At 51.8% G+C, this 25,046-nt stretch overlaps 1 protein-coding gene across 3 annotated transcripts in view; it reads right to left on the bottom strand.

Annotated features, from left to right (window-relative positions):
* LOC142258172 (methyltransferase-like protein 25B) overlaps nucleotides 1–25,046 on the bottom strand; it is a 99,277-nt gene that overhangs the window by 54,665 nt on the left and 19,566 nt on the right. For all 3 annotated transcript variants that reach the window (XM_075330667.1, XM_075330666.1, XM_075330668.1), the window contains exons 6-8: nucleotides 12,599–12,742; nucleotides 11,816–12,459; nucleotides 11,544–11,728 (exon numbers count right to left, since the gene is read on the bottom strand). In XM_075330667.1, coding sequence (XP_075186782.1) covers nucleotides 11,544–11,728; nucleotides 11,816–12,459; nucleotides 12,599–12,742 — 973 coding nt within the window. The remainder of the gene's footprint in view (nucleotides 1–11,543; nucleotides 11,729–11,815; nucleotides 12,460–12,598; nucleotides 12,743–25,046) is intronic.

Below are 25,046 nucleotides of genomic sequence, written 5' to 3'. Positions count from 1 at the left end.
TTGGGGCCGGTAAGATCCCACTTCCTCAGAGCCCCTCAGGGGGATGTGGAAGGAAAGCAGCATGTGGGCTCCAGCCTCCGTACCAGCAATAGGTACCTCAACCTTACAAACACCACCACGGGTGAGAAGGGAGCATGCTGGGGGCCCTATATGGGCCCTCTTTTCTTCCATCCGATATAGTCAGCAGCTACTGCTGACTACAAACAGTGGAGCTATGCGTGGATGTATGACCTCCTTCGCACACAAAGCTTGAAAACTGAATAGCCCGTGATCCCACGGGGGGTGTATAGCCAGAAGGGGAGGGGCCTTACACTTTTTAGTGTAATTGCTTTGTGTGGCCTCCGGAGGCAGTAGCTATACACCCAATCGTCTGGGTCTCCCAATAGAGCGCCGAAGAAAAGGAGCTTAAAGTCACGGTATAGGATGGGATCACTATATGAACGCAAATTTAGCACCTCCATTACAGCCTTTGGTTATCGGATGGACTCTACATGGCCGGTTCCCACTGTGAAGCATGGAGGAGGAGGTGTGATGGTGTGGGGGTGCTTTGCTGGTGACACTGTTGGGGATTTATTCAAAATTGAAGGCATCCTGAACCAGCATGGCTACCACAGCATCTTGCAGCGGCGTGCTATTCCATCCGGTTTGCGTTTAGTTGGACCATCATTTATTTCTCCACAGGACAATGACCCCAAACACACCTCCAGGCTGTGTAAGGGCTATTTGACTAAGAAGGAGAGTGATGGGGTGCTACGCCAGATGACCTGGCCTCCACAGTCACCAGACCTGAACCCAATTGAGATGGTTTGGGGTGAGCTGGACCGCAGAGTGAAGGCAAAAGGGCCAACAAGTGCTAAACATCTCTGGGAACTCCTTCAAGACTGTTGGAAAACCTGTGACTACCTCTTGAAGCTCATCAAGAGAATGCAAAGAGTGTGCAAAGCAGTAATCAAAGCAAAAGGTGGCTACTTTGAAGAGCCTAGAATATAAGACATATTTTCAGTTATTTCACACTTTTTTGGTAAGTATTTCATTCCACATGTTTTCATTCTTAGGGTATGTGCGCACTAGGCGTTTTTTTCACGCTGCGTTATTATGTGCGTTTTTGTCTCAAAAAACGCACCAGCGGCTAAAGAAGGGAATTTTGTTTACTTACCGTAAATTCCTTTTCTTCTAGCTCCAATTGGGAGACCCAGACAATTGGGTGTATAGCTTCTGCCTCCGGAGGCCACACAAAGTATTACACTTAAAAGTGTAAAGCCCCTCCCCTTCTGCCTATACACCCCCCCATGCATCACGGGCTCCTCAGTTTTGGTGCAAAAGCAAGAAGGAGGAAAAGTTATAAATTGGTTTAAAGTAAATTCAATCCGAAGGAATTTCGGAGAACTGAAACCATTCAACATGAACAACATGTGTACACAAAGAACAACAGCCCGAAGGGAACAGGGGCGGGGGTGGGTCTCCCAATTGGAGCTAGAAGAAAAGGAATTTACGGTAAGTAAACAAAATTCCCTTCTTCTTTGTCGCTCCATTGGGAGACCCAGACAATTGGGACGTCCAAAAGCAGTCCCTGGGTGGGTAAAGTAAAACCTCGTAATAGAGCCGTAAAACGGCCCTTTCCTACAGGTGGGCAACCGCCGCCTGAAGGACTCGCCTACCTAGGCTGGCATCTGCCGAAGCATAGGTATGCACCTGATAGTGTTTCGTGAAAGTGTGCAGGCTCGACCAGGTAGCTGCCTGACACACCTGCTGAGCCGTAGCCTGGTGCCGCAAAGCCCAGGACGCACCCACGGCTCTGGTAGAATGGGCCCTCAGCCCTGAGGGAACCGGAAGCCCAGAAGATCGGTAAGCTTCGAGAATTGGTTCCTTGATCCACCGAGCCAGGGTTGATTTTGAAGCCTGTGACCCTTTACGCTGGCCAGCGACAAGGACAAAGAGTGCATCCGAGCGGCGCAGGGGCGCCGTACGAGAAATGTAGAGTCTGAGTGCTCTCACCAGATCTAATCAAGTGCAAATCCTTTTCACATTGGTGAACTGGATGAGGACAAAAAGAAGGTAAGGAGATATCCTGATTGAGATGAAAGGGGGATACCACCTTAGGGAGAAATTCTGTGACCGGACGCAGAACCACCTTGTCCTGGTGAAACACCAGGAAAGGGGCTTTGCATGACAGCGCTGCCAGCTCAGACACTCTCCGAAGTGATGTGACTGCTACTAGGAAGACCACTTTCTGCGAAAGGCGTGAGAGAGAAACATCCTTCATTGGCTCGAAAGGTGGTTTCTGAAGAGCCATCAGCACCCTGTTCAGATCCCAGGGTTCTAACGGCCGCTTGTAAGGAGGGACTATGTGACAAACCCCCTGCAGGAACGTGCGTACCTGTGGAAGTCTGGCTAGGCGCTTCTGAAAAAACACAGAGAGCGCTGAGACTTGTCCCTTAAGGGAGCCGAGCGACAAACCTTTTTCCAATCCGGATTGAAGGAAGGAAAGAAAAGTGGGCAAGGCAAATGGCCAGGGAGAAAAACCCTGATCAGAGCACCAAGATAAGAATATCCTCCACGTCCTGTGGTAGATCTTGGCGGACGTTGGTTTCCTAGCCTGTCTCATAGTGGCAATGACCTCATGAGATAACCCTGAAGACGCTAGGATCCAGGACTCAATGGCCACACAGTCAGGTTGAGGGCCGCAGAATTCAGATGGAAAAACGGCCCTTGAGACAGCAAGTCTGGTCGGTCTGGTAGTGCCCACGGTTGGCCCACCGTGAGATGCCACAGATCCGGGTACCACGACCTCCTCGGCCAGTCTGGAGCGACGAGGATGGCGCGGCAGCAGTCGGACCTGATCTTGCGTAACACTCTGGGCAACAGTGCCAGAGGAGGAAACACATAAGGGAGTTGAAACTGCGACCAATCCTGAACTAAGGCGTCTGCCGCCAGAGCTCTGTGATCTTGAGACCGTGCCATGAATGTCGGGACCTTGTTGTTGCGCCGGGACGCCATTAGGTCGACGTCCGGCATCCCCCAGCGGCAACAGATCTCCTGAAACACGTCCGGGTGAAGGGACCATTCCCCTGCGTCCATGCCCTGGCGACTGAGAAAGTCTGCTTCCCAGTTTTCTACGCCCGGGATGTGAACTGCGGATATGGTGGAGGCTGTGGCTTCCACCCATAGCAGAATCCGCCGGACTTCCAGGGAGGCTTGCCGACTGCGTGTTCCGCCTTGGTGGTTGATGTATGCCACCGCTGTGGAGTTGTCCGACTGAATTCGGATCTGCTTGCCTTCCAGCCACAGCTGGAACGCCTTTAGGGCAAGATACACTGCCCGTATCTCCAGAACATTGATCTGAAGGGAGGACTCTGGCTGAGTCCAAGTACCCTGAGCCCTGTGGTGGAGAAAGACCGCTCCCCACCCTGACAGGCTCGCGTCCGTCGTGACCACAGCCCAGGATGGGGGCAGGAAGGATTTCCCCTTCGACAGAGAAGTGGGAAGAAGCCACCACTGAAGGGAAGCCTTGGCTGCCCGAGAAAGGGAGACGTTCCTGTCGAGGGACGTCGACTTCCTGTCCCATTTGCGGAGAATGTCCCATTGAAGTGGACGCAGATGAAATTGCGCAAAAGGAACTGCCTCCATTGCTGCTACCATCTTCCCTAGGAAGTGCATGAGGCGCCTCAAGGGGTGTGACTGGCCTTGAAGGAGAGATTGCACCCCTGTCTGTAGTGAACGCTGTTTGTCCAGCGGAAGCTTCACTATCGCTGAGAGAGTATGAAACTCCATGCCAAGATATGTCAGTGATTGGGCCGGTGTCAAATTTGACTTTGGAAAATTGATGATCCACCCGAAACTCTGGAGAGTCTCCAGAGCAATGTTCAGGCTGTGTTGGCATGCCACTTGAGAGGGTGCCTTGACAAGCAGATCGTCTAAGTAAGGGATCACCGAGTGTCCCTGAGAGTGCAGAACTGCTACTACTGTTGCCATGACCTTGGTGAAGACCCGTGGGGCTGTCGCCAGGCCGAAAGGCAGTGCCACGAACTGAAGGTGTTCGTCCCCTATGGCGAAACGCAGGAAGCGCTGATGCTCTGGTGCAATCGGTACGTGGAGATAAGCATCTTTGATGTCGATTGATGCTAGGAAATCTCCTTGGGACATTGAGGCGATGACGGAGCGGAGCGATTCCATCCGGAACCGCCTGGTTTTTACGTGTTTGTTGAGCAGTTTTAGGTCCAGAACAGGACGGAAGGATCCGTCCTTTTTCGGCACCACGAACAAGTTGGAGTAAAAACCGTGACCCTGTTGCTGAAAAGGAACAGGGATCACCACTCCTTCTGCCTTCAGAGTGCACACCGCCTGAAGAAGAGCATCGGCTCGCTCGGGGGGGCGGAGATGTTCTGAAAAATCGAGTCGGAGGACGAGAGCTGAACTCTATCCTGTAACCGTGAGACAGAATGTCTCTCACCCAACGGTCTTTTACCTGTGGCAGCAAGGCGTCGCAAAAGCGGGAAAGCCTGCCACCGACCGAGGATGCGGTGTGAGGAGGCCGAAAGTCATGAGGAGGCCGCTTTGGGAGCGGTTCCTCCGGCGGTCTTTTTAGGACGTGACTTAGACCGCCATGAATCGGAGTTCCTCTGATCCTTCTGAGGCCTTTTGGACGAGGAGAATTGAGACCTGCCCGCGGACCGAAAGGACCGAAACCTCGATTGTACCTTCCGTTGTTGAGGTCTGTTTGGTTTGGACTGGGGTAAGGATGAGTCCTTTCCCTTAGATTGTTTAATGATTTCATCCAATCGCTCACCAAACAGGCGGTCGCCAGAAAATGGCAAACCGGTTAAGAACTTTTTGGAAGCAGAGTCTGCCTTCCATTCACGTAGCCACATGGCCCTGCGGACTGCCACCGAATTGGCGGATGCTACCGCCGTACGGCTCGCAGAGTCCAGGACAGCATTAATGGCGTAGGACGCAAACGCCGATGCCTGAGAGGTTAAGGACACCACTTGCGGAGCAGACGTACGTGTGACTGCATTAATCTGCGCATGACAAGCTGAGATAGCTTGGAGTGCCCATACGGCTGCGAATGCTGGAGCAAAAGACGCGCCGATAGCTTCATAGATGGATTTCAACCAGAGCTCCATCTGTCTGTCAGTGGCATCTTTGAGTGAAGCCCCATCTTCCACTGCAACTATGGATCTAGCCGCCAGTCTGGAGACTGGAGGATCCACCTTGGGACACTGAGCCCAGCCCTTGACAACGTCAGGGGGGAAGGGATAACGTGTATCCTTAAGGCGCTTGGAAAAACGCTTATCTGGACAAGCTCGGTGTTTCTGGACTGCCTCTCTGAAGTCAGAGTGATCCAGAAACGTACTCATTGTACGCTTGGGAAACCTGAAACGGAATTTCTCCTGCTGAGAAGCTGACTCCTCAATTGGAGGAGCTGGGGGAGAAATATCCAACACCTGATTGATGGTCGCTATAAGGTCATTCACTATGGCGTCACCTTCAGGTGTATCTAGGTTGAGAGCGGCCTCAGGATCAGAATCCTGATCTGCTACTTCCGCTTCATCATCCAGAGAGCCCTGGGACCTATGGGTCACCCCAGGAGCACTTTGCTGCTCCAACTGAGGGGGGCCTGGGGTCAATGATTCAACAGTGCCCGGGGCCTGAGTCACCGGTCTGGACTGTAAGGCTTCTAGTATCTTAGCAGACCATTTATCCATACTCTCAGACAGTTTGTCAGCAAATACTGCAAACTCCGTCCCTGTCACCTGGACAGTGGTAGCAGGTGGTTCCACCTGGGCCACCAGTAGCAGAGGCTCCGGCTGAGTAAGTGCCACAGGGGCCGAGCATTGCACACAATGAGGGTCGGTGGAACCTGCCGGTAGTATAGCCGCACATGAGGTACAGGTTGCAAAGTAAGCCTGTGCTTTGGCACCCTTGCTTTTTGCGGACGACATGCTGTTGTCTCCTCAGAGTACAATCCAGGAGGGTATATAGCCAAAAATCAACAGTGCGACCGTACAGTGTAAATGTATAGCATATAAGCATATATATATATGTACACTTCGGCACTCAGTGGGGCCAGCACCTCAGGTGCTGCTTACCGACCGCCCAAAGCGGTTGTGTGATCACCAGATTCCCTGCCTGGGCCTCCCAGAGCCGTGTTGTCTCTCCTCTCCAGCGTCAGAAGTGCTGACAGGAATGGCTGCCGGCGTTCTGTGGGGAGGAGGGGGCCGTGGGCGTGCCCTAGAAAGTGCGGGAATCTGGTGCCCCACTGTGCTGAGTGAGGGGGGAGGAGGATACAAAGTATGCTCCAGCCCTCAGCGCTGACGTCCTGTGCAGCGTCCCGCCCTTCCCCTGACTGGCAGGCCTGGGGGCGGGAATATGCGATACTAGGCCGCAAAAGCCGGGGACTAAAGTTATAAGCTCGGCCGGCAAATAAGCGCGGTCGGCGCGGTAGTCCCCGGCGCACTAACACACCCAGCAGTGCTGCAGTGTGTATGGCACAAGCGCTCATGCGCGGTCCCCCAAGGGGACACAGAGTACCTCACAGTAGCAGGGCCTTGTCCCTGACGATACCCGGCTCCTGTCCAGCAGATTCCCCAGGGGCTGCGGAGGGAGCACGGTCCCCGTGCCTGGAGACCGATTAGGATCCCACTTCACCCAGAGCCCTTAAGGGATGGGGAAGGAAAACAGCATGTGGCTCCTGCCTATGTACCCGCAATGGGTACCTCAACCTTAACAGCACCGCCGACCAGAGTGGGGTGAGAAGGGAGCATGCTGGGGGCCCTGTTATGGGCCCTCTTTTCTTCCATCCGAAATAGTCAGCAGCTGCTGCTGACTAAGATGTGGAGCTATGCGTGGATGTCAGCCTCCTTCGCACAAAGCATAAAAACTGAGGAGCCCGTGATGCACGGGGGGTGTATAGGCAGAGGGGAGGGGTTACACTTTTTAAAGTGTAATACTTTGTGTGGCCTCCGGAGGCAGAAGCTATACACCCAATTGTCTGGGTCTCCCAATGGAGCGACAAAGAAAAACACGGCAAAAACGCATGCGTTTTTGCCGCGATTTGGTGCGATTTTTGCTGCGTTTTTGCTCACTGCGTTTTTAATCAGTGCACAATGCCATTAAAGATTGTTGATGAAAAAAAAAAAAAAGGTCTGATGTCATTTCCTTCTTCAAAATGTTCATTGTATGCAGGAGAGCAGACAGCAGCTGCAGAACTACAAGGCTCAGCATCCTCCATTCACTAGTTTATGCAGGAGAGCAGACAGCAGCTGCAGAACTACAAGGCTCAGCATCCTCCATCCAGGACTGTATGCAGTTTTTTGCCCAAAAAGAAATTTCATGAAATAATTAAAAAAAAAAAAATGACGTGGGCTTCGCCTAATTTTTGAGTCCAGCCGGGTACAACTAGGCAGCTGGGGATTGGAATCCACAGTGCAGGGTGCCCAAGATTTCTGGGCACCCCCACTGCGAATTGCAGTCCGCAGCCACCCCAGAAAATGGCGCTTTCATAGAAGCGCCATCTTCTGGCGCTGTATCCAACTCTTCCAGCTGCCCTGAAGCCGGGTGGCTAGCTAGGTAATAATGGAGTTAGGGCTAGCTGTATATTATCAGCTAGCCCTAAGCCCGAAATTCATGGTGTCACGCCAATATTAGACATGGCCACCATGAATTTCTAGTAATGATAAAAAAAAAAAAAAAAACAACAACACAGAAAAATATTTTTATTAGAAATAAAACACAACACAATTAGTGACTCCATCTTTATTGAAATAAAGAACCCCCCTCCGCAGTAATCCTGGGTGAGGGTCCCGCGCCGTCCAATCCGGATCCAATATCATCTGATCGGTTTGCTGGAAGGCAAAGCGATCTGATGATGTGTCAGGATCAAGTGCCTGAATCCCATCACACATCAGCTGATTGTATAAAAGCCGATTATACAATCAGCTGATGCATCAGTAGAAAAAAAAAAAAAAATAATACTCACTTATGTGCTGTGCTGATTACCGGCAGCTCCTGCAGCGATCGATTGGACAGGAGTCTGATCCCGTCCGATCGCTGCAGGAGCTGCCGGTAATCAGCTGATGAAGTCCCCTGACGGCAGGATCAGCTGATAGCCGGCCGGGCGCGAAAAAGCCGGCGAGACTACGATCAGCTGATGCGTCAGGTGACTGCATCAGGTTATCCACCTCCAGGTCCTGCAAGCAAGGTCCTGCCCCCCGGAGACTGCACACAGCCAGAGCGGCGGTACCGGGAGGAGCTGGGAGTGGGCATGGCACCGGGACCCTGCAGACAGGGGAGTATATATGACATTTTTTTTTTTCTACTGTTCACTTTGGTTTTCGCCGCTGCCTCCACCTCCCGCCCAGATATGGCGCTGCACGGAGCTGACATGCACAGGACGGGAGGTGGACGCAGCGGTGACGGTACCGGGAGGATTCATGCTTCTGTGTTTACCAACAGAAGGAATCCTCTTCCTGTACACGTCACTGTAGTACCCACCCCTTGCGTTTATAGCTGCGTTTTTAGTCATAGAAACGCGGCTATATGCGTTTTTCATTGCGTTTTTAACATCTCATTGAATTCAATGAGTGAAAAACGCAGTGGAAAACGCAGAAATAATTGACATGCTGCGTTTTTGTGGTCACCACAAAAACGCAGCTAAAAAAAAACGCTGTGTGCGGACAGCACTTATGAAAACCCATTGACATTGCTGGGGAAGCAATGTCACTGCGTTTTCAGCACAAAAACGCGGTAAAAAACGCCGCTAAAAACGCGGCAAAAATGCCTAGTGCGCACATACCCTTAGTTTTGATGCCTTCAATGTGAATCTACAATTTTCAGAGTCTTGAAAATAAAGAAAACTCTTTGAATGAGAAGGTGTGTCCAAACCTTTGGCCTTTGGTCTGTACTGTATGTATAATATATATTATATTATCTATATATATATATAATTGCCTTATTCTGTCTGTCTGTCTGTCATGCTCCGAAATTGTGTCCTTACGGTGACACAAAGCTGATTGGCCGCTGGGCTCGCCATGGCCCCGCCCCCCCACACGGATTGGCCTCTCGCCCCGGCTCTCTGCAGGCCCCGCCCCCCTCACGCAATGCACGCTCGCTCTGGCCCAACTGACACGGAGCCGCGACTCCCAGGTGAGTACACACACACACACATCAGATCACACTCACTCTCACACTCACTCTCACACACACCTCACACATCACAACATGCTGGGATATCGCTTGCTTCTACACCGGCTCCGTCAGGATCCCGGCAGCGCCAGACATAACCTTGCGATGCTGGGATCTTGACGGAGGCCGTGAAAGCTGGTAACCATTATACACATCGGGTAACTAAGGTCCCTTAGTTACCCGATGTGTATCATAGTTACCAGTGTACACCGGCTCACAATCACTCTCACACACACCTCACACACACATCACATCGCATCCACACATCAAGGTCCTGCAGCGGCGGAAAATACAGACACATAACAGCACACACACACACAAATCAGATCACACTCACTCTCACACACACATCACATCGCATCCACATACTCACAACATCCTGGGATATCGCTTGCTTCTCGGCGGCGGTATTGTGCTGTTAGCTTCCAGGACCTGCGGGAGGATCACATGGCCAGAAGCATGTGATACCTCCGGATGTTGTGAGTATAAGCGCGTATGTGCGATATCGTCAGTGTCTGTGTGTGTGAGTGGATGCGATCGGGTGTGTGCGAGTGGATGCGATCGGGTGTGTGTGAGTGGATGCGATCGGGTGTGTGTGAGTGGATGCGATCGGGTGTGTGTGAGTGGATGCGATCGGGTGTGTGTGAGTGGATGCGATCGGGTGTGTGTGAGTGGATGCGATCGGGTGTGTGAGTGTCGGCAGAGGAGCACGGCGTGCTGGAGGAGGCTGGGAGCAGAGAGGCTGATCATGGGGAAGGCTGGGAGGAGAGAGGCTGATGCTGGGGGAGGCTGGGAGGGGGAGGCTGGGACGAGGGAGGCTGATGCTGGTGGAGGCTGATGCTTGGGGAGGCTGGAAGGAGAGAGGCTAATGCTGGTGGAGGCTAATGCTGGTGGAGGCTGATGCTTGGGGAGGCTGATGCTGGGGGAGACTGGGAGGGGAAGGCTGATGCTGAGGGAGGCTGGGAGGAAGGAGGCTGGGAGGAGAGAGGCTGATCCTGGGGAAGGCTGGGAACGGGAGGCTGATGCTGAGGGAGGCTGGAAGGAGAGAGGCTGATGCTGGGGGAGGCTGGAAGGAGAGAGGCTGATGCTGGTGGAGGCTGATGCTTGGGGAGGCTGATGCTGGGGGAGACTGGGAGCGGAAGGCTGATGCTGAGGGAGGCTGGGAGGACGGAGGCTGGGGAGGAGAGAGGCTGATCCTGGGGAAGGCTGGGAGAGGGAGGCTGATGCTGGAGGAGGCTGGAAGGAGAGAGGCTGATGCTGGCGGAGGCTGATGCTGGGGGAGGCTGGAAGGAGAGAGGCTGATGCTGGTGGAGGCTGATGCTTGGGGAGGCTGGGAGAGGGAGGCTGGGAGGAAGGAGGCTGGGAGGAGAGAGGCTGATCCTGGGGAAGGCTGGGAAGGGGAGGCTGATGCTGGGGGAGGCTGGAAGAAGAGAGGCTGATGCTGGTGGAGGCTGATGCATGGGGAGGCTGATGCTGGGGGAGACTGGGAGCGGAAGGCTGATGCTGAGGGAGGCTGGGAGGACGGAGGCTGGGAGGAGAGAGGCTGATCCTGGGGAAGGCTGGGAGAGGGAGGCTGATGCTGGAGGAGGCTGGAAGGAGAGAGGCTGATGCTGGCGGAGGCTGATGCTGGGGGAGGCTGGAAGGAGAGAGGCTGATGCTGGTGGAGGCTGATGCTTGGGGAGGCTGGGAGAGGGAGGCTGATGCTGAGGGAGGCTGAGAGAAGAGAGGCTGATGTACACACACACACACACACACACACACACACACACACGCGCGCACTGCACAACACACCACACACACACACACACTGGGAACCACAAACAACTGCCCTACACAGACACCCACACACACAGACAACGCTGCACACACACAACACCCAACACACAAACACCGCGGCACACACAAATATACGCACATACCGCACAACACACACATTGCACAAAACATACCTCCCCCCAAAACACACCACACACACACAAACCGCGCAACACACACACACAACGCTACAGACACACAGCGCTCCACAAACAACGCAACACACATACAACACCGCTCTCACCCCCCGCCACACCCAGAACATGTACAGCGCCTACACAAACACTTGGTAACTACACACAACAACATCTCATATACATATATATATATATATATAAACAAAAATCATACATGAACTACACAATACGTAAATTCTAGAATACCCGATGCGTAGAATCGGGCCACCTTCTAGTATATATATATATATATATATATATATATATATATATATATATATATATATATATATATATATATATATATATATATATAATATATATATATATATATATATATATATATATATATGGTGAGGTGATGCTCACCCTGCTCTTGTAGGAAGATCATCCGGTCCAGCAGGATCAGGGTTTCCACCAGTGGGGCCAGCAGCAGGGCCAGACTGAAGAATGCCACCACTTTCTGGTGCTGGGACAACATGTCTTCTACTAAGGTGAGGCTGAGAGGGGCATCAGGATCTAAACCGATTCGACGCAGGCCTTTCTTGGCATATCTGAAAAAAAAAACCCGAACACAATGTCCATCAGCGCTGCATGTGTAAGTGAGTAGTGCTGGAAAAACCCTTTAAGTTTAGGCTTACTCTGTAAAAGGCAGCTTGTGAGCATTCTTGATGGTCTGCACCCCGGCGCGTTTCATGGTGGGATCTATACCCCGGATCACAGTCTCCAGCACGGCCCTGTAACAATGAATCCTTAATATGTCACTCTCACCTTTCAGGCGCTCTATGTAATCCTCAATGGCATGGCAAGCCACCTCTCTGGTCTTGTAGGAAAGTTTGTGGCCGGGGAGTCCAGAGACGCAGGAGCTTACAGGGTAGCCAAACTGTTGTAGGTGCGAGTCACTGCAGGGAGATGGAGCCAGGACGCCTGGAGGCTGCGGCACTTCACAAGTGGTCAATTTCATATAGCAGCAGGCAACTGAGGTGATGCCAATGATGTGGGGGCACCGGGTGAAGTGGCGCAGCATGGCGACGCTGAGGTCCCCGCAGGCATGGAGTCCGGTTAATATAAAGTTGTCCTTCTGAGTAAAATGGTGCTGGTCTAAAGAACTTACAGCAGCCGTTATCGGGTCTTGTGTATTGGTCGGACTCGTATTGGATCCAGTATCTTCGTGACTCGTTATCTGATGTACAAATTCTTCCCACGAGGCTTGAGGGTCTACACAAGCCGAGACGTGACGTGGAGGTCTGGTTGACGTGATGCTGGTGATATCGTAAGCAGCGATCTTGAAGGAGATAGAAAGAAAAATGCATAAGTGAAAAGAATGAAAAGATATTGCTTGTCCCGTCCCCCAGCCATGACCGTACCAAACTAGACAAAAAAAAAAATGACAGGTTACAGGTAAAGTTGACTTCTAAAGGCACCTTTGTCTGCCTCTTTTGCTCCTTTTTCAGCATGTAAATGAGATCTCGGTCGAATTTGACAGCCATGGACACAAGGTTTTGGTCAGCTTCTACTGCTGTGACGCCAAGTCCCTGACCAAAGGATAAGACCCTTGACAGGTGACCCTAAAAAGACAATGTAGTGATGGAGAGGTGATCAGCAAGCATCCAGCAGTCATCTTCATGGATGGATAGTCAGATACACCAAGAACAATGCTAAGCACTCACATCCCATTTAAGGGGGTTATTTGAATTTTTATATATACTAGCTGTAGTACCCGGGCGTTGCCCGGGATAGTAACAGTCTCTTTCTCTTTCCACCTATCTCTCTGTCTGTCTGTCTCTTTCACTGTTTGTCTCTCTGTGTGTCTGTCTCTTTCCCTGTTTGTCTCTCTGTGTGTCTGTCTCTTTCCCTGTTTGTCTCTCTGTGTGTCTGTCTCTATCCATGTGTGTCTCTGTTTCTATCTAGATCTGTGTGTCTGTCTATCTCTCTGTGTCTGTCTCTGTCTCTCTCTGTATCTCTGTGTCTGTCTGTGCCTGTCTCTCTCTGTCTCTTTCCCCGTCTTTACAAATATGACAAAAGACTGATCCGCACATCCAACAAATGTGAGCAAGGTGCTAGCTGAAAAAACATTTCAACTACAAAATATATACAGCTGCACACTAAAATAACAATGAAAAAGGGAAACTCTAGTATTGATTTACAGCTATAGGAATATTTGAAAAAAGAGACACTTAGCTTATGTATTGGCCAATTCATGTGAGCCCGGTCACCACGGCAAGGTGCGTCTCTTGCGGCTCACATGCATTGGCCAATACATAAGCTAAGTGTCTCTTTTTTCAAATATTCCTATAACTGTAAAGCAATACTAGTTTCCCTTCTTTCCCCGTCCCGTTCCCTGTCTGTCTGTCTCTTTCCCTGTCTGTCTGTCTCTTTCCCTGTCTGTACCTGTCTGTTTCTTTGATTGTCTGTCTCTCTCTCTCTTTCCCTGTCTGCCTCTTACTCTGTCTGCCTGTCTGTTTTTGTCTCTCTCTATCCATCTCCTCACTGACATTTTATTACTTCACATATAAGGTTCTTATACTATGAATGTCCTTTGTTCCTATAGTAACCAATCACAGCTGCTATTAATGACCTTTAGAACGCAGCTCCATTGACTTTAATAGAGGGAGGTTTTTTGGAGAATAACTGTAAAGCGCGGGGTTATATTTTCCTGTCAAAACATAATCTATGACGTTCCCTGAGTCACATGGGGTGTCTGTGCAAAAGTTTGTACTTGTAAATGCGACGGTGCGGATTCCTTTAGCGGACACACACACACACACAGCTTTATATCTTAGATATTGTCGGATAGTGCATGTAAAAACAAGCACTTTTGCAACTAAAGGTCGCTTTACATGCTACGATTTATCTGACGATCTCATTAGCGATGTGACACGCCCAGATCGTAGTTACGATTTGCCGAGGTCGCTCATAGGTCGTTTATTAGCGGTCACATGTAACGATCGCACAAGCGACGCAAAATCGTTCAGCGATATTGTTATGATCCGGAACCATGGAAGATCACAATAGATCATTGGCAAAGAAGGGAATTTTGTTTACTTACCGTAAATTCCTTTTCTTCTAGCTCCAATTGGGAGACCCAGACAATTGGGTGTATAGCTACTGCCTCCGGAGGCCGCACAAAGTACTACACTTAAAAGTGTAAGGCCCCTCCCCTTCTGGCTATACACCCTCCCGTAGGAGTACGGATTCCTCAGTTTTAGTACCAAAGCAAGAAGGAGGAAAGCCAATAACAGTTTCAAACAAAAAACAAATTCAATCCGATAACATGATCGGAGAACTTAAGAAACAACATGAACAACATGTGCACCCTAAAAAACGAAACCCTAATAACAAACAGGGCGGGTGCTGGGTCTCCCAATTGGAGCTAGAAGAAAAGGAATTTACGGTAAGTAAACAAAATTCCCTTCTTCTTTTTCGCTCCTAATTGGGAGACCCAGACAATTGGGACGTCCAAAAGCAGTCCCTGGGTGGGTAAAAGAATACCTCGTGATCGGGCAGTCGAGCAGCCCTTTCCTACAGGTGGGCCACCGCCGCCTGAAGGACCTGTCTACCTAGGCTGGCATCCGCCGAAGCGTAGGTATGGACCTGATAGTGTTTGGTAAACGTGTGCAGACTCGACCAGGTAGCCGCCTGGCACACCTGCTGAGCCGTAGCCTGATGCCGCAATGCCCAGGACGCACCCACGGCTCTGGTAGAATGTGCTTTCAGTCCAGATGGGATTGGAAGCCCCGCAGAATGGTAGGAGTGAAGAATTGGTTCCTTGATCCACCGCGCCAGGGTGGATTTTGAAGCTTGCGATCCCTTATGCTGACCAGCGACCAGGACAAAGAGCGCATCCGAACGGCGCATAGGCGCCGTGCGTGAAATGTAAATCCTGAGTGCTCTCACCAGGTCTAACAGATGCAAACCTTTTTCAAATTGGTGAACTGGATGCGGACACAAAGACGGTAAAGTGATATCCTGATTGAGATGAAAGGAAGATACCACCTTGGGAGAAAACTCTGGAATTGGACGCAGTACTACCTTGTCTTGGTGAAACACCAGGAAGGGAGATTTGCAAGATAATGCCGCCAGCTCGGATACTCTTCTAAGAGACGTGACCGCCACAAGAAAAACCACTTTTTGGGAGAGCCGAGAAAGGGAAACCTCTTTCAAAGGCTCGAAAGGCGGCTTCTGGAGAGCAATTAGAACCTTGTTTAGATCCCAGGGTTCCAATGGTCGCCTGTAAGGAGGAACGATATGACAAACTCCTTGGAGAAACGTGCGAACTTTAGAAAGTCGTGCCAAACGCTTTTGAAAGAATACAGATAGCGCGGAGACCTGACCCTTAAGAGAGCTGAGCGACAAACCTTTTTACAACCCAGACTGCAGGAAGGAAAGAAAAATCGGCAATGCGAATGGCCAGGGAGAAACTCCCTGAGCCGAGCACCAAGCCAAGAATATTTTCCACGTCCTGTGGTAGATCTTAGCCGAGGATGGTTTTCTAGCCTGTCTCATTGTGGCAATTACTTCCTGAGACAACCCTGAGTTCGCTAGGATCCAGGACTCAATGGCCACACAGTCAGGTTCAGGGCCGCAGAATTCAGATGGAAAAACGGCCCTTGAGACAGTAAATCTGGACGGTCTGGCAGTGCCCATGGTTGGCCGACCGTGAGATGCCACAGATCCGGGTACCAGGATCTTCTTGGCCAGTCTGGAGCGACGAGAATGGCTCGCTGGCAGTCGGACCTGATCTTCCGGAGAACTCTGGGCAACAGTGCTAGAGGTGGGAACACATAGGGTAGTCGGAATTGCGACCAATCCTGAACTAAGGCGTCCGCCGCCAGCGCTCGGTGATCGTGAGACCGTGCTATGAAAACTGGGACCTTGTTGTTGTGTCGTGACGCCATCAGATCGACGTCCGGCGTCCCCCAGCGACAACAGATCTCCTGAAACACGTCCGGGTGAAGGGACCATTCCCCTGCGTCCATGCCCTGGCGACTGAGAAAGTCTGCTTCCCAGTTTTCGACGCCTGGGATGTGAACTGCGGATATGGTGGATGCTGTGCTTTCCACCCACGTCAAAATCCGCCGGACTTCTTGAAAGGCTTGGCGACTGCGTGTTCCCCCTTGGTGGTTGATGTACGCCACCGCTGTGGAATTGTCGGACTGAATCCGAATCTGCTTGCCTTCCAGCCATTGTTGGAAGGCTCTCAGAGCAAGATAGACTGCTCTGATTTCTAGAACATTGATCTGTAGGGTGGACTCTTCCTGAGTCCACGTCCCCTGAGCCCGGTGGTGGAGAAACACTGCTCCCCACCCTGATAGGCTCGCATCCGTCGTGACCACCGCCCAGGACGGGGGTAGGAACGACTTTCCCTGTGACAATGAGGTGGGGAGAAGCCACCAATGAAGAGAGTCTTTGGCCGTCTGAGAGAGGGAGACAGTCCTGTCGAGGGACGTCGATTTCCCGTCCCATTGGCGTAGAATGTCCCATTGTAGAGGACGCAGATGGAACTGTGCGAACGGGACTGCTTCCATTGCTGCCACCATCTTCCCTAGGAAATGCATGAGGCGCCTCAGTGAGTGCGACTGGTTCTGAAGGAGAGATTGCACTCCTGTCCGCAGAGAACACTGCTTGTCCAGTGGAAGCTTCACTATCGCTGAGAGAGTATGAAACTCCATGCCAAGATATGTCAGCGATTGGGTCGGGATTAGATGAGACTTTGGAAAGTTGATAATCCACCCGAAACTCTGGAGAGTGTCTAGTGCCACGTTCAGACTGTGTTGGCAGGCCTCTTGAGAGGGTGCCCTTATAAGCAGGTCGTCTAGATACGGGATGACCGAGTGACCCTGCGAGTGCAGGACAGCTACTACTGCTGCCATGACCTTGGTAAAGACCCGGGGGGCTGTTGCCAGCCCGAAAGGTAACGCGACGAACTGCAGGTGTTCGTCCCGTATGACGAAGCGTAGGAAACGCTGATGCTCTGGCGCAATCGGCACGTGGAGATACGCATCTTTGATGCCTATTGATGCTAGAAAATCTCCTTGCGACATTGAGGCTATGACGGAGCGTAGGGATTCCATCCGGAACTTCCTGACTTTTACGTGTCTGTTGAGCAATTTTAGATCCAGGACGGGCCGATATGATCCGTCCTTCTTTGGGACCACAAACAGATTGGAGTAAAAACCGTGACCCTGGTCCTGAAGAGGGACGGAGGTCACCACTCCTTCCGCCTTTAGAGCGGCCACCGCCTGCAGCAGAGCATCGGCTCGGTCTGGCGGTGGGGAAGTTCTGAAGAAACGGGTTGGAGGACGAGAACTGAACTCTATCCTGTACCCGTGGGACAGAATATCCCTCACCCAACGGTCCTTGACGTGTGGCAGCCAAATGTCTCCAAAGTGGGAAAGCCTCCCACCGACCGAGGGTGCGGGAATCGGAGACTGCAAGTCATGAGGACGCCGTTTTGGCAGCAGGTCCTCCGGCTGTCTTTTTTGGGCGTGACTGAGACTTCCAAGAATCTGAGCATCTCTGATCCTTTTGAGTCCTTTTTGACGAGGAGAATTGGGACCTACCCGGTCCTCGAAAGGACCGATAACCAGACTGACCCCTTTTCTGTTGGGGTTTGTTTTGTCTGTGTTGCGGCAAGGATGAGTCCTTACCCTTGGAGTGTTTGATGATTTCATCCAAACGCTCTCCAAACAAACGGTCACGCGTGGCAGGCAAATTGGTTAAGCACTTTTTGGAATAAGAATCTGCCTTCCAATGTCGCAACCACAGGGCTCTGCGCAAAACCACGGAGTTGGCTGACGCCACTGCCGTACGGCTTGTAGCGTCAAGAACAGCATTAATTGCGTACGACGCGAATGCCGCCATTCGCGAAGTCAATGGTGCCACCTGCGGAGCAGATGCACGTGTGATTGAATCGACTTGGGCAAGCCCGGCTGAGATAGCCTGGAGTGCCCATACGGCAGCAAAAGATGGCGCTAACGACGCTCCAATAGCTTCATAGATGGATTTCAGCCAGAGTTCCATCTGCCTGTCAGTGGCATCTTTCAGTGCCGCTCCATCTTCCACTGCAACCAAGGATCTAGCTGCAAGCCTGGAAACTGGAGGATCCACTTTTGGACATTGGGTCCAACTTTTGACCACTTCAGGGGGAAAAGGATAGCGTGTATCTTTAAGCCGTTTAGCAAAACGCTTTGCAGGATAAGCGAGGGGTTTCTGGATTGCGTCTCTGAAGTCAGCGTGGTCCAGAAAAGTGCTTAATGTACGCTTGGGATATCTGAAATGGATTCTCTCGTGCTGTGAAGCTGACTCCTCTGCCAGAGGAGCTGGTGGAGAAATATTTAACATCTTATTGATGGATGCTACAAGATCATTGACTATAGCGTCACCATCTGGTGAATCTAGATTGAGAGCGGTGCCAGGATCCGAATCCTGGTCAGTTACATCCGCCACGTCACCCATAGATTCATCTCGCTGGGATCCTGACCATTGAGATGAAGTTGAAGGCCTCTCATAGCGAGCTCGCTTAGGTTGCCTGGGACTATCGTCCGAGTCAGAGTCTTCACCCTGAGGTGTATGTGCCTGTCCCGGAGCCTGGGAGTAATTAGGCTGAGTGGGACCAGGCGGCAATAATTGCACAGTGTCCGTGGCCTGAAGTACAGGCCTAGCCCGCAAGGTTTCAAGAATTTGTGACATAGTGAGAGACATTCTGTCAGCAAAAGCTGCAAAGTCAGGTCCTGTCACTTGGACAGCATTCACAGGTGGAACACCCTGGGTCACGTCCAGCATAGGCCCTGGCTGTGCAAGTACCACAGGGGCCGAGCACTGCACACAATGGGGGTCAGTGGAACCTGCAGGCAGAGCAGTCCCACATGCGGTACAGGCAGCATATAGTGTCTGTGCCTTGGCACCCTTGCGTTTTGAGGACGACATGCTGTTGTTTCTCAGCTATGTGAGAGAGTCTATAGCCAAGAGGCGACCAGCGCTATGCAGTGCAAAGTATTTACAGAAAAATACTAAGATAACTACTGGCACAAGAGGGGGTTAGCCCTGAGGGCTGCTTACCGCCCGCTGAATAGCGGGTAAGAGGCGCAGAAATCCTTGTCTGGGTCTCCCCGGCTCCCCTCTGCAGTGCAGCGTGCAGGCAGGAATGGCTGCCAGCGTCTGTGGAGAGAGGCAGACCGTGGGCGTGCCCAAACAAAAGTGCGGGAAACTGCGTCCCCCTGTGCCAATGGTGAGGGCTGGAGTATGTAAAAACCTCCAGCCCTCAGCGCTGCTGCATTGACCAGCGTCCCGCCCCCTTCCTGACTGGCAGGTCCGGGGGCGGGAACGAACGGGACCAGGCCGCAAAAGCCGGGGACTCGAGTTATGAGCGCGGCCGCCGTAAAAGCGCGGCCCGCGCTGCCGTCCCCGGCGCACTACAAGTGCCAGACGCGCCGCAGTCCTAGCGGCGGGCGCGACCGATCCCCATAAGTGTGCCCGCTTCAGAAGGTTGAAGTGAGGCCATGGCACAAGCGCCGTCGCGCTGATGTCCCCGGCGCACTACAACACCCAGCATGCTGCGGTGTGAGTGCGGAATACATGGGGACACAGAGTACCTTGAGGAAGCAGGGCCATGTCCCTGATGTACTCCGCTCCATCCAGCATCTTCTCCAGGGGCTGTAGATGGAGCATGGTCTCAGTGCCTGGAGACCAGTAAATCCCACTTCACCCAGAGCCCTGTAAAAAGGGATGGGGAAGGAATCAGCATGTGGGCTCCAGCCTCCGTACCCGCAATGGGTACCTCAACCTTACAAACACCTCCGACATACAGTGGGGTGAGAAGGGAGCATGCTGGGGGCCCCTGGGCCCTCTTTTCTTCCATCCGACAAAGTCAGCAGCTGCTGCTGACTAAAAGCAATGGAGCTATGCGTGCGTGTGTGACCTCCTTCGCACAAAGCTAAAACTGAGGAATCCGTACTCCTACGGGAGGGTGTATAGCCAGAAGGGGAGGGGCCTTACACTTTTAAGTGTAGTTCTTTGTGCGGCCTCCAGAGGCAGTAGCTATACACCCAATTGTCTGGGTCTCCCAATTAGGAGCGAAAAAGAAAAAGGTGACAAGAGCATTGGCAACTAATCTGGCCGCCATCCCCTTACTAACCATCAACACTAGAAGTAGCTGAGGGGTGAACTAACATCCTGTGCACTGCGAACCCAGCCAGGGAACTAACTATCCTGAAGGAAGGAAGGATGAATATCTCTCTGCCTCAGAAATAGACCGCAAAGGTATAGAAAGCCCCCCACATTCAAAGACTACGGTGATATAGGAAAACACAATACACAGATGGATGATAGGATTAGCAAAGGTGAGGCCCCACTGACTAAATAGGACAGGATAGGAAAGGGGCTGATGGTGGCCAGAGAAAAACCCTGCAAAAATCCAAATACCTGACAAAAAGTCCTCAGATCGCTGGATCTGAACTCCGTCCTATAGCAGGCGCTCTTGTCATACCAATGAATAGAAAACAGGAACAATTACGAATTCAAAAAGCAACAAACACATGGACTTATAGGAGCAATACTCCATAGCTGTAGGGAGCTTCCCAGCTAAGCAACTGAGAGGGAAGATTCCTGCATGCAAATAAACTGACAATAACCACAGAAAATAACAAACCCAGATAAGAACAAAAAGAACAAAACAATATAAGAAAGAACCAAGCACTTTTCTGGGGTAGATGTGGTCTGGAGCAGGATGAAGCAGGCTGGTAAACTAAAGAACAAATGACAACCGGCTCAGAATGCTAGCAGACCAAGGTTTAAATAGGAAGAGAGTTAGCAATGGAAACACCCATTGCTCCAGCACACCTGGTCTCTGTCCAAACCATTCCTGGCCACCAGAGGGAGCCTCACAGCAGCAAAAGCATAACAGACATTCACAACAGATATATTGTTTGACCAAGGCGGCCGTGTGGATGTTGTTCGTCGTTTGCAGGGTGTCAAACGTACCAATATGTCTGCTGCTACGATGAACAAAATTTTGAAAGTGAACGACATGTCAACGATCAACGATTTTCAACCTATTTTCGATCGTTCGGAGTCGCTAGTAGGTGTCACATGCAACAACGTCGCTAACGATTATGGAAGTGCGTCACGGAATCAGTGACCCCGTCGACATATCGTCAGATAAATCGTAGCATGTAAGGCCGCCTTTACTGCTTATTAAAATTTGCAGCCGTTCTTGAGATATTAACACTTTTTTTCATTGCCAGCATGTTGTCTAGAAGACCGACCGCCGCTGCTGTCTAGCTTGTAAGCACTGTACTGAGGAAGGCTGAAATTTGGAGGTAACAATGCGCTCCAGCTCTGAAACAAGTAAGAGCTGCACATGTTTTCCTATCTAGCAGCGGTGGTCGGTGTCCTAGGCAATATGCTGTGAACAAAAAAAAGGGAATTTTGTTTACTTACCGTAAATTCCTTTTCTTCTAGCTCCTATTGGGAGACCCAGACAATTGGGTGTATAGCTTCTGCCTCCGGAGGCCACACAAAGTATTACACTTTAAAAAGTGTAACCCCTCCCCTCTGCCTATACACCCTCCCGTGCATCACGGGCTCCTCAGTTTTGGTGCAAAAGCAGGAAGGAGAAAACTTATAAATTGGTCTAGGGTAAATTCAATCCAAAGGATGTTCGGAGAACTGAAGACCATGAACCATAAGAACAAATCAACATCAACAACATGTATACACAAAAGAACAACCAGCCCGAAGGGCACAGGGGTGGGTGCTGGGTCTCCCAATAGGAGCTAGAAGAAAAGGAATTTACGGTAAGTAAACAAAATTCCCTTTTTCTTTGTCGCTCCATTGGGAGACCCAGACAATTGGGACGTCCAAGAGCAGTCCCTGGGTGGGTAAAAGAATACCTCAATAAAAGGAGCCGAAAACGGCCCCCTCCTACAGGTGGCCAACCGCCGCCTGGAGGACTCGCCTACCTAGACTGGCGTCTGCCGAAGCATAGGCATGCACTTGATAGTGCTTCGTGAAATTGTGCAGACTAGACCACGTAGCTGCCTGACACACCTGCTGAGCCGTCGCCCGGTGCCGCAAAGCCCAGGACGCACCTACGGCTCTGGTAGAATGGGCTTTCAACCCTGAAGGAAGTGGAAGCCCAGAAGAACGGTAGGCCTCGAGAATCGGTTCCTTGATCCACCGAGCCAAGGTTCACTTGGAGGCCTGAGAGCCCTTACGCTGGCCAGCGACAAGGACAAAGAGCGCGTCTGAATGGCGCAGGGGCGCCGTGCAAGACACGTAGAACCGGAGTGCTCTCACTAGATCCAAAGAGTGCGAATCCTTTTCACACTGGTGAATTGGATTAGGGCAAAAGGAAGGCAAGGAGATATCCTGATTTAGATGAAAGGGGGATACCACCTTAGGAAGAAATTCCGGGACAGGACGCAGAACCACCTTATCCTGGTGAAAAACCAGGAAGGGGGCTTTGCATGACAGCGCTGCAAGCTCAGACACTCTCCGAAGTGATGTGACCGCCACCAGGAAGGCCACCTTCTGAGAAAGACGGGAGAGAGAAACATCCCGCAGCGGCTCAAAAGGCGGCTTTTGAAGAGCCGTCAGAACCCTGTTAAGATCCCAAGGATCCAACGGACGTTTGTAAGGTGGGACCATGTGGCAAACCCCCTGCAGGAACGTGCGGACCTGCGGAAGCCTGGCTAGACGCTTTTGAAAAAACACGGAGAGCGCCGACACTTGGCCCTTGAGAGAGCCGAGGGACAAACCCTTGTCCATTCCAGATTGTAGGACTGAAAGAAATGTGGGTAAAGCAAACGGCCATGGAGGAAAACCGTTATCAGAGCACCAGGATAAGAAAAGTTGCCAAGACCTGTAATAGATTTTGGCGGACGTTGGCTTCCTCGCTTGTCTCATGGTGGCAATGACATCCTGAGATAACCCTGAAGACGTAGGAGCCAGGACTCAATGGCCACACAGTCAGGTTGAGGGCCGCAGAATTCCGATGGAAAAACGGCCCTTGTGACAGCAAGTCTGGACGGTCTGGAAGCGCCCACGGTTGACCCACCGTGAGATGCCACATATCCGGATACCACGACCGCCTCGGCCAGTCTGGAGCGACGAGAATGGCGCGACGGCAGTCGGACCGGATCTTGCGTAGTACTCTGGGCAGCATTGCCAGAGGGGGAAACACATATGGCAGTCGAAACTGCGACCAATCCTGGACCAGAGCGTCCGCTGCCAGAGCTCTGTGATCCTGAGACCGTGCCATGAAGGCCGGGACCTTGTTGTTGTGTCTCGATGCCATGAGATCGACGTCCGGCATTCCCCAGCGGCGACAGATCTCTAGAAACACGTCTGGGTGAAGAGACCATTCCCCCGCGTCCATGCCCTGACGACTGAGAAAATCTGCTTCCCAGTTTTCCACGCCCGGGATGTGAACTGCGGAGATGGTGGAGCCTGTGACTTCCACCCACTGCAGAATCCGCTCGACTTCCTGGAAGGCTTGACGACTGCGAGTGCCGCCTTGGTGGTTGATGTAGGCGACGGCAGTGGCGTTGTCCGACTGGATTCGGATCTGCCTGCCCTCCAGCCACCGATGGAAAGCCAATAGGGCTAGATATACTGCCCTTATCTCCAGAATATTGATCTGAAGGGACGATTCTATTGGAGTCCAGGTTCCTTGAGCCCTGTGGTGGAGAAAAACCGCTCCCCAACCTGACAGGCTCGCGTCCGTGGTGACCACGGCCCAGATTGGGGGGAGGAAGGATTTTCCCCGAGACAGATGTGGGTAGGAGCCACCACTGAAGTGATGTTTTGGTTGCAAGTGAAAGAGAGATGTTCTTGTCGAGGGAAGCCGAACTCTTGTCCCATTTGCGAAGAATGTCCCATTGGAGTGGCCGTAGATGGAATTGCGCGAACGGCACTGCCTCCATAGCTGCAACCATCTTCCCCAGGAAGTGCATGAGGCGCCTTAAGGGGTGTGACTGACTCCGAAGAAGTGACTGCACCCCCGCCTGCAGAGAAAGCTGCTTGTCCCGCGGTAGCTTGACTAACGCTGGAAGGGTATGAAACTCCATCCCGAGGTAAGTCAGTGATTGGGTCGGCGTCAACTTGGATTTCGGGAAATTGATGATCCACCCGAACTGCTGGAGAGTCGCCAGAGTGACGGTAAGACTTTGTTGACACGCCACCCGAGAAGGGGCCCTGACTAGGAGATCGTCCAAGTATGGGATTACCGAGAGGCCCTGAGAGTGCAGGATCGCCACAACGGATGCCATGACTTTGGTGAAGACCCATGGGGCTGTCGCCAGGCCGAAGGGCAATGCGACGAACTGGAGGTGTTCGTCCCCGATGCCGAAACGCAGGAAACGTTGATGTTCGGGTGCGATCGGCACATGGAGATAAGCATCCCTGATGTCGATTGATGCTAGGAAGTCTCCTTGTGACATCGAGGCGATGACCGAGCGGAGAGATTCCATCCGAAACCGTCTGGTTCTCACATGTCTGTTGAGCAGCTTGAGGTCCAGAATGGGACGGAAAGACCCGTCCTTTTTTTGGCACCACGAACAAGTTGGAGTAAAATCCGCGACCACGTTCCTGAAGGGGAACGGGAATCACAACTCCTTCCATCTTTAGAGCGTTCACCGCCTGAAACAGTGCGTCTGCCTGTGCGGGGGGTAGGGAGGTTCTGAAAAAACGAGCCGTAGGTCGAGAGCTGAACTCTATCCTGTAACCATGAGACAGAATGTCTCTCACCCATCGGTCTTGAACGTGTGGCCACCAGGCGTCTCCAAAGCGGGAGAGCCTGCCACCGACCGAGGATGTGGCTAGATGAGGCCGAGAGTCATGAGGAGGCCGTCTTGGAGGCAGTGCCTCCTG

The sequence above is a fragment of the Anomaloglossus baeobatrachus genome, chromosome 12, assembly GCF_048569485.1.
Source record: "Anomaloglossus baeobatrachus isolate aAnoBae1 chromosome 12, aAnoBae1.hap1, whole genome shotgun sequence".
NCBI classification, from domain to species: Eukaryota; Metazoa; Chordata; class Amphibia; order Anura; family Aromobatidae; genus Anomaloglossus; species Anomaloglossus baeobatrachus.
The sequence above is the reverse complement of the archived record's forward strand: the minus strand, read 5'-3'. Positions and strand labels throughout refer to the sequence as shown.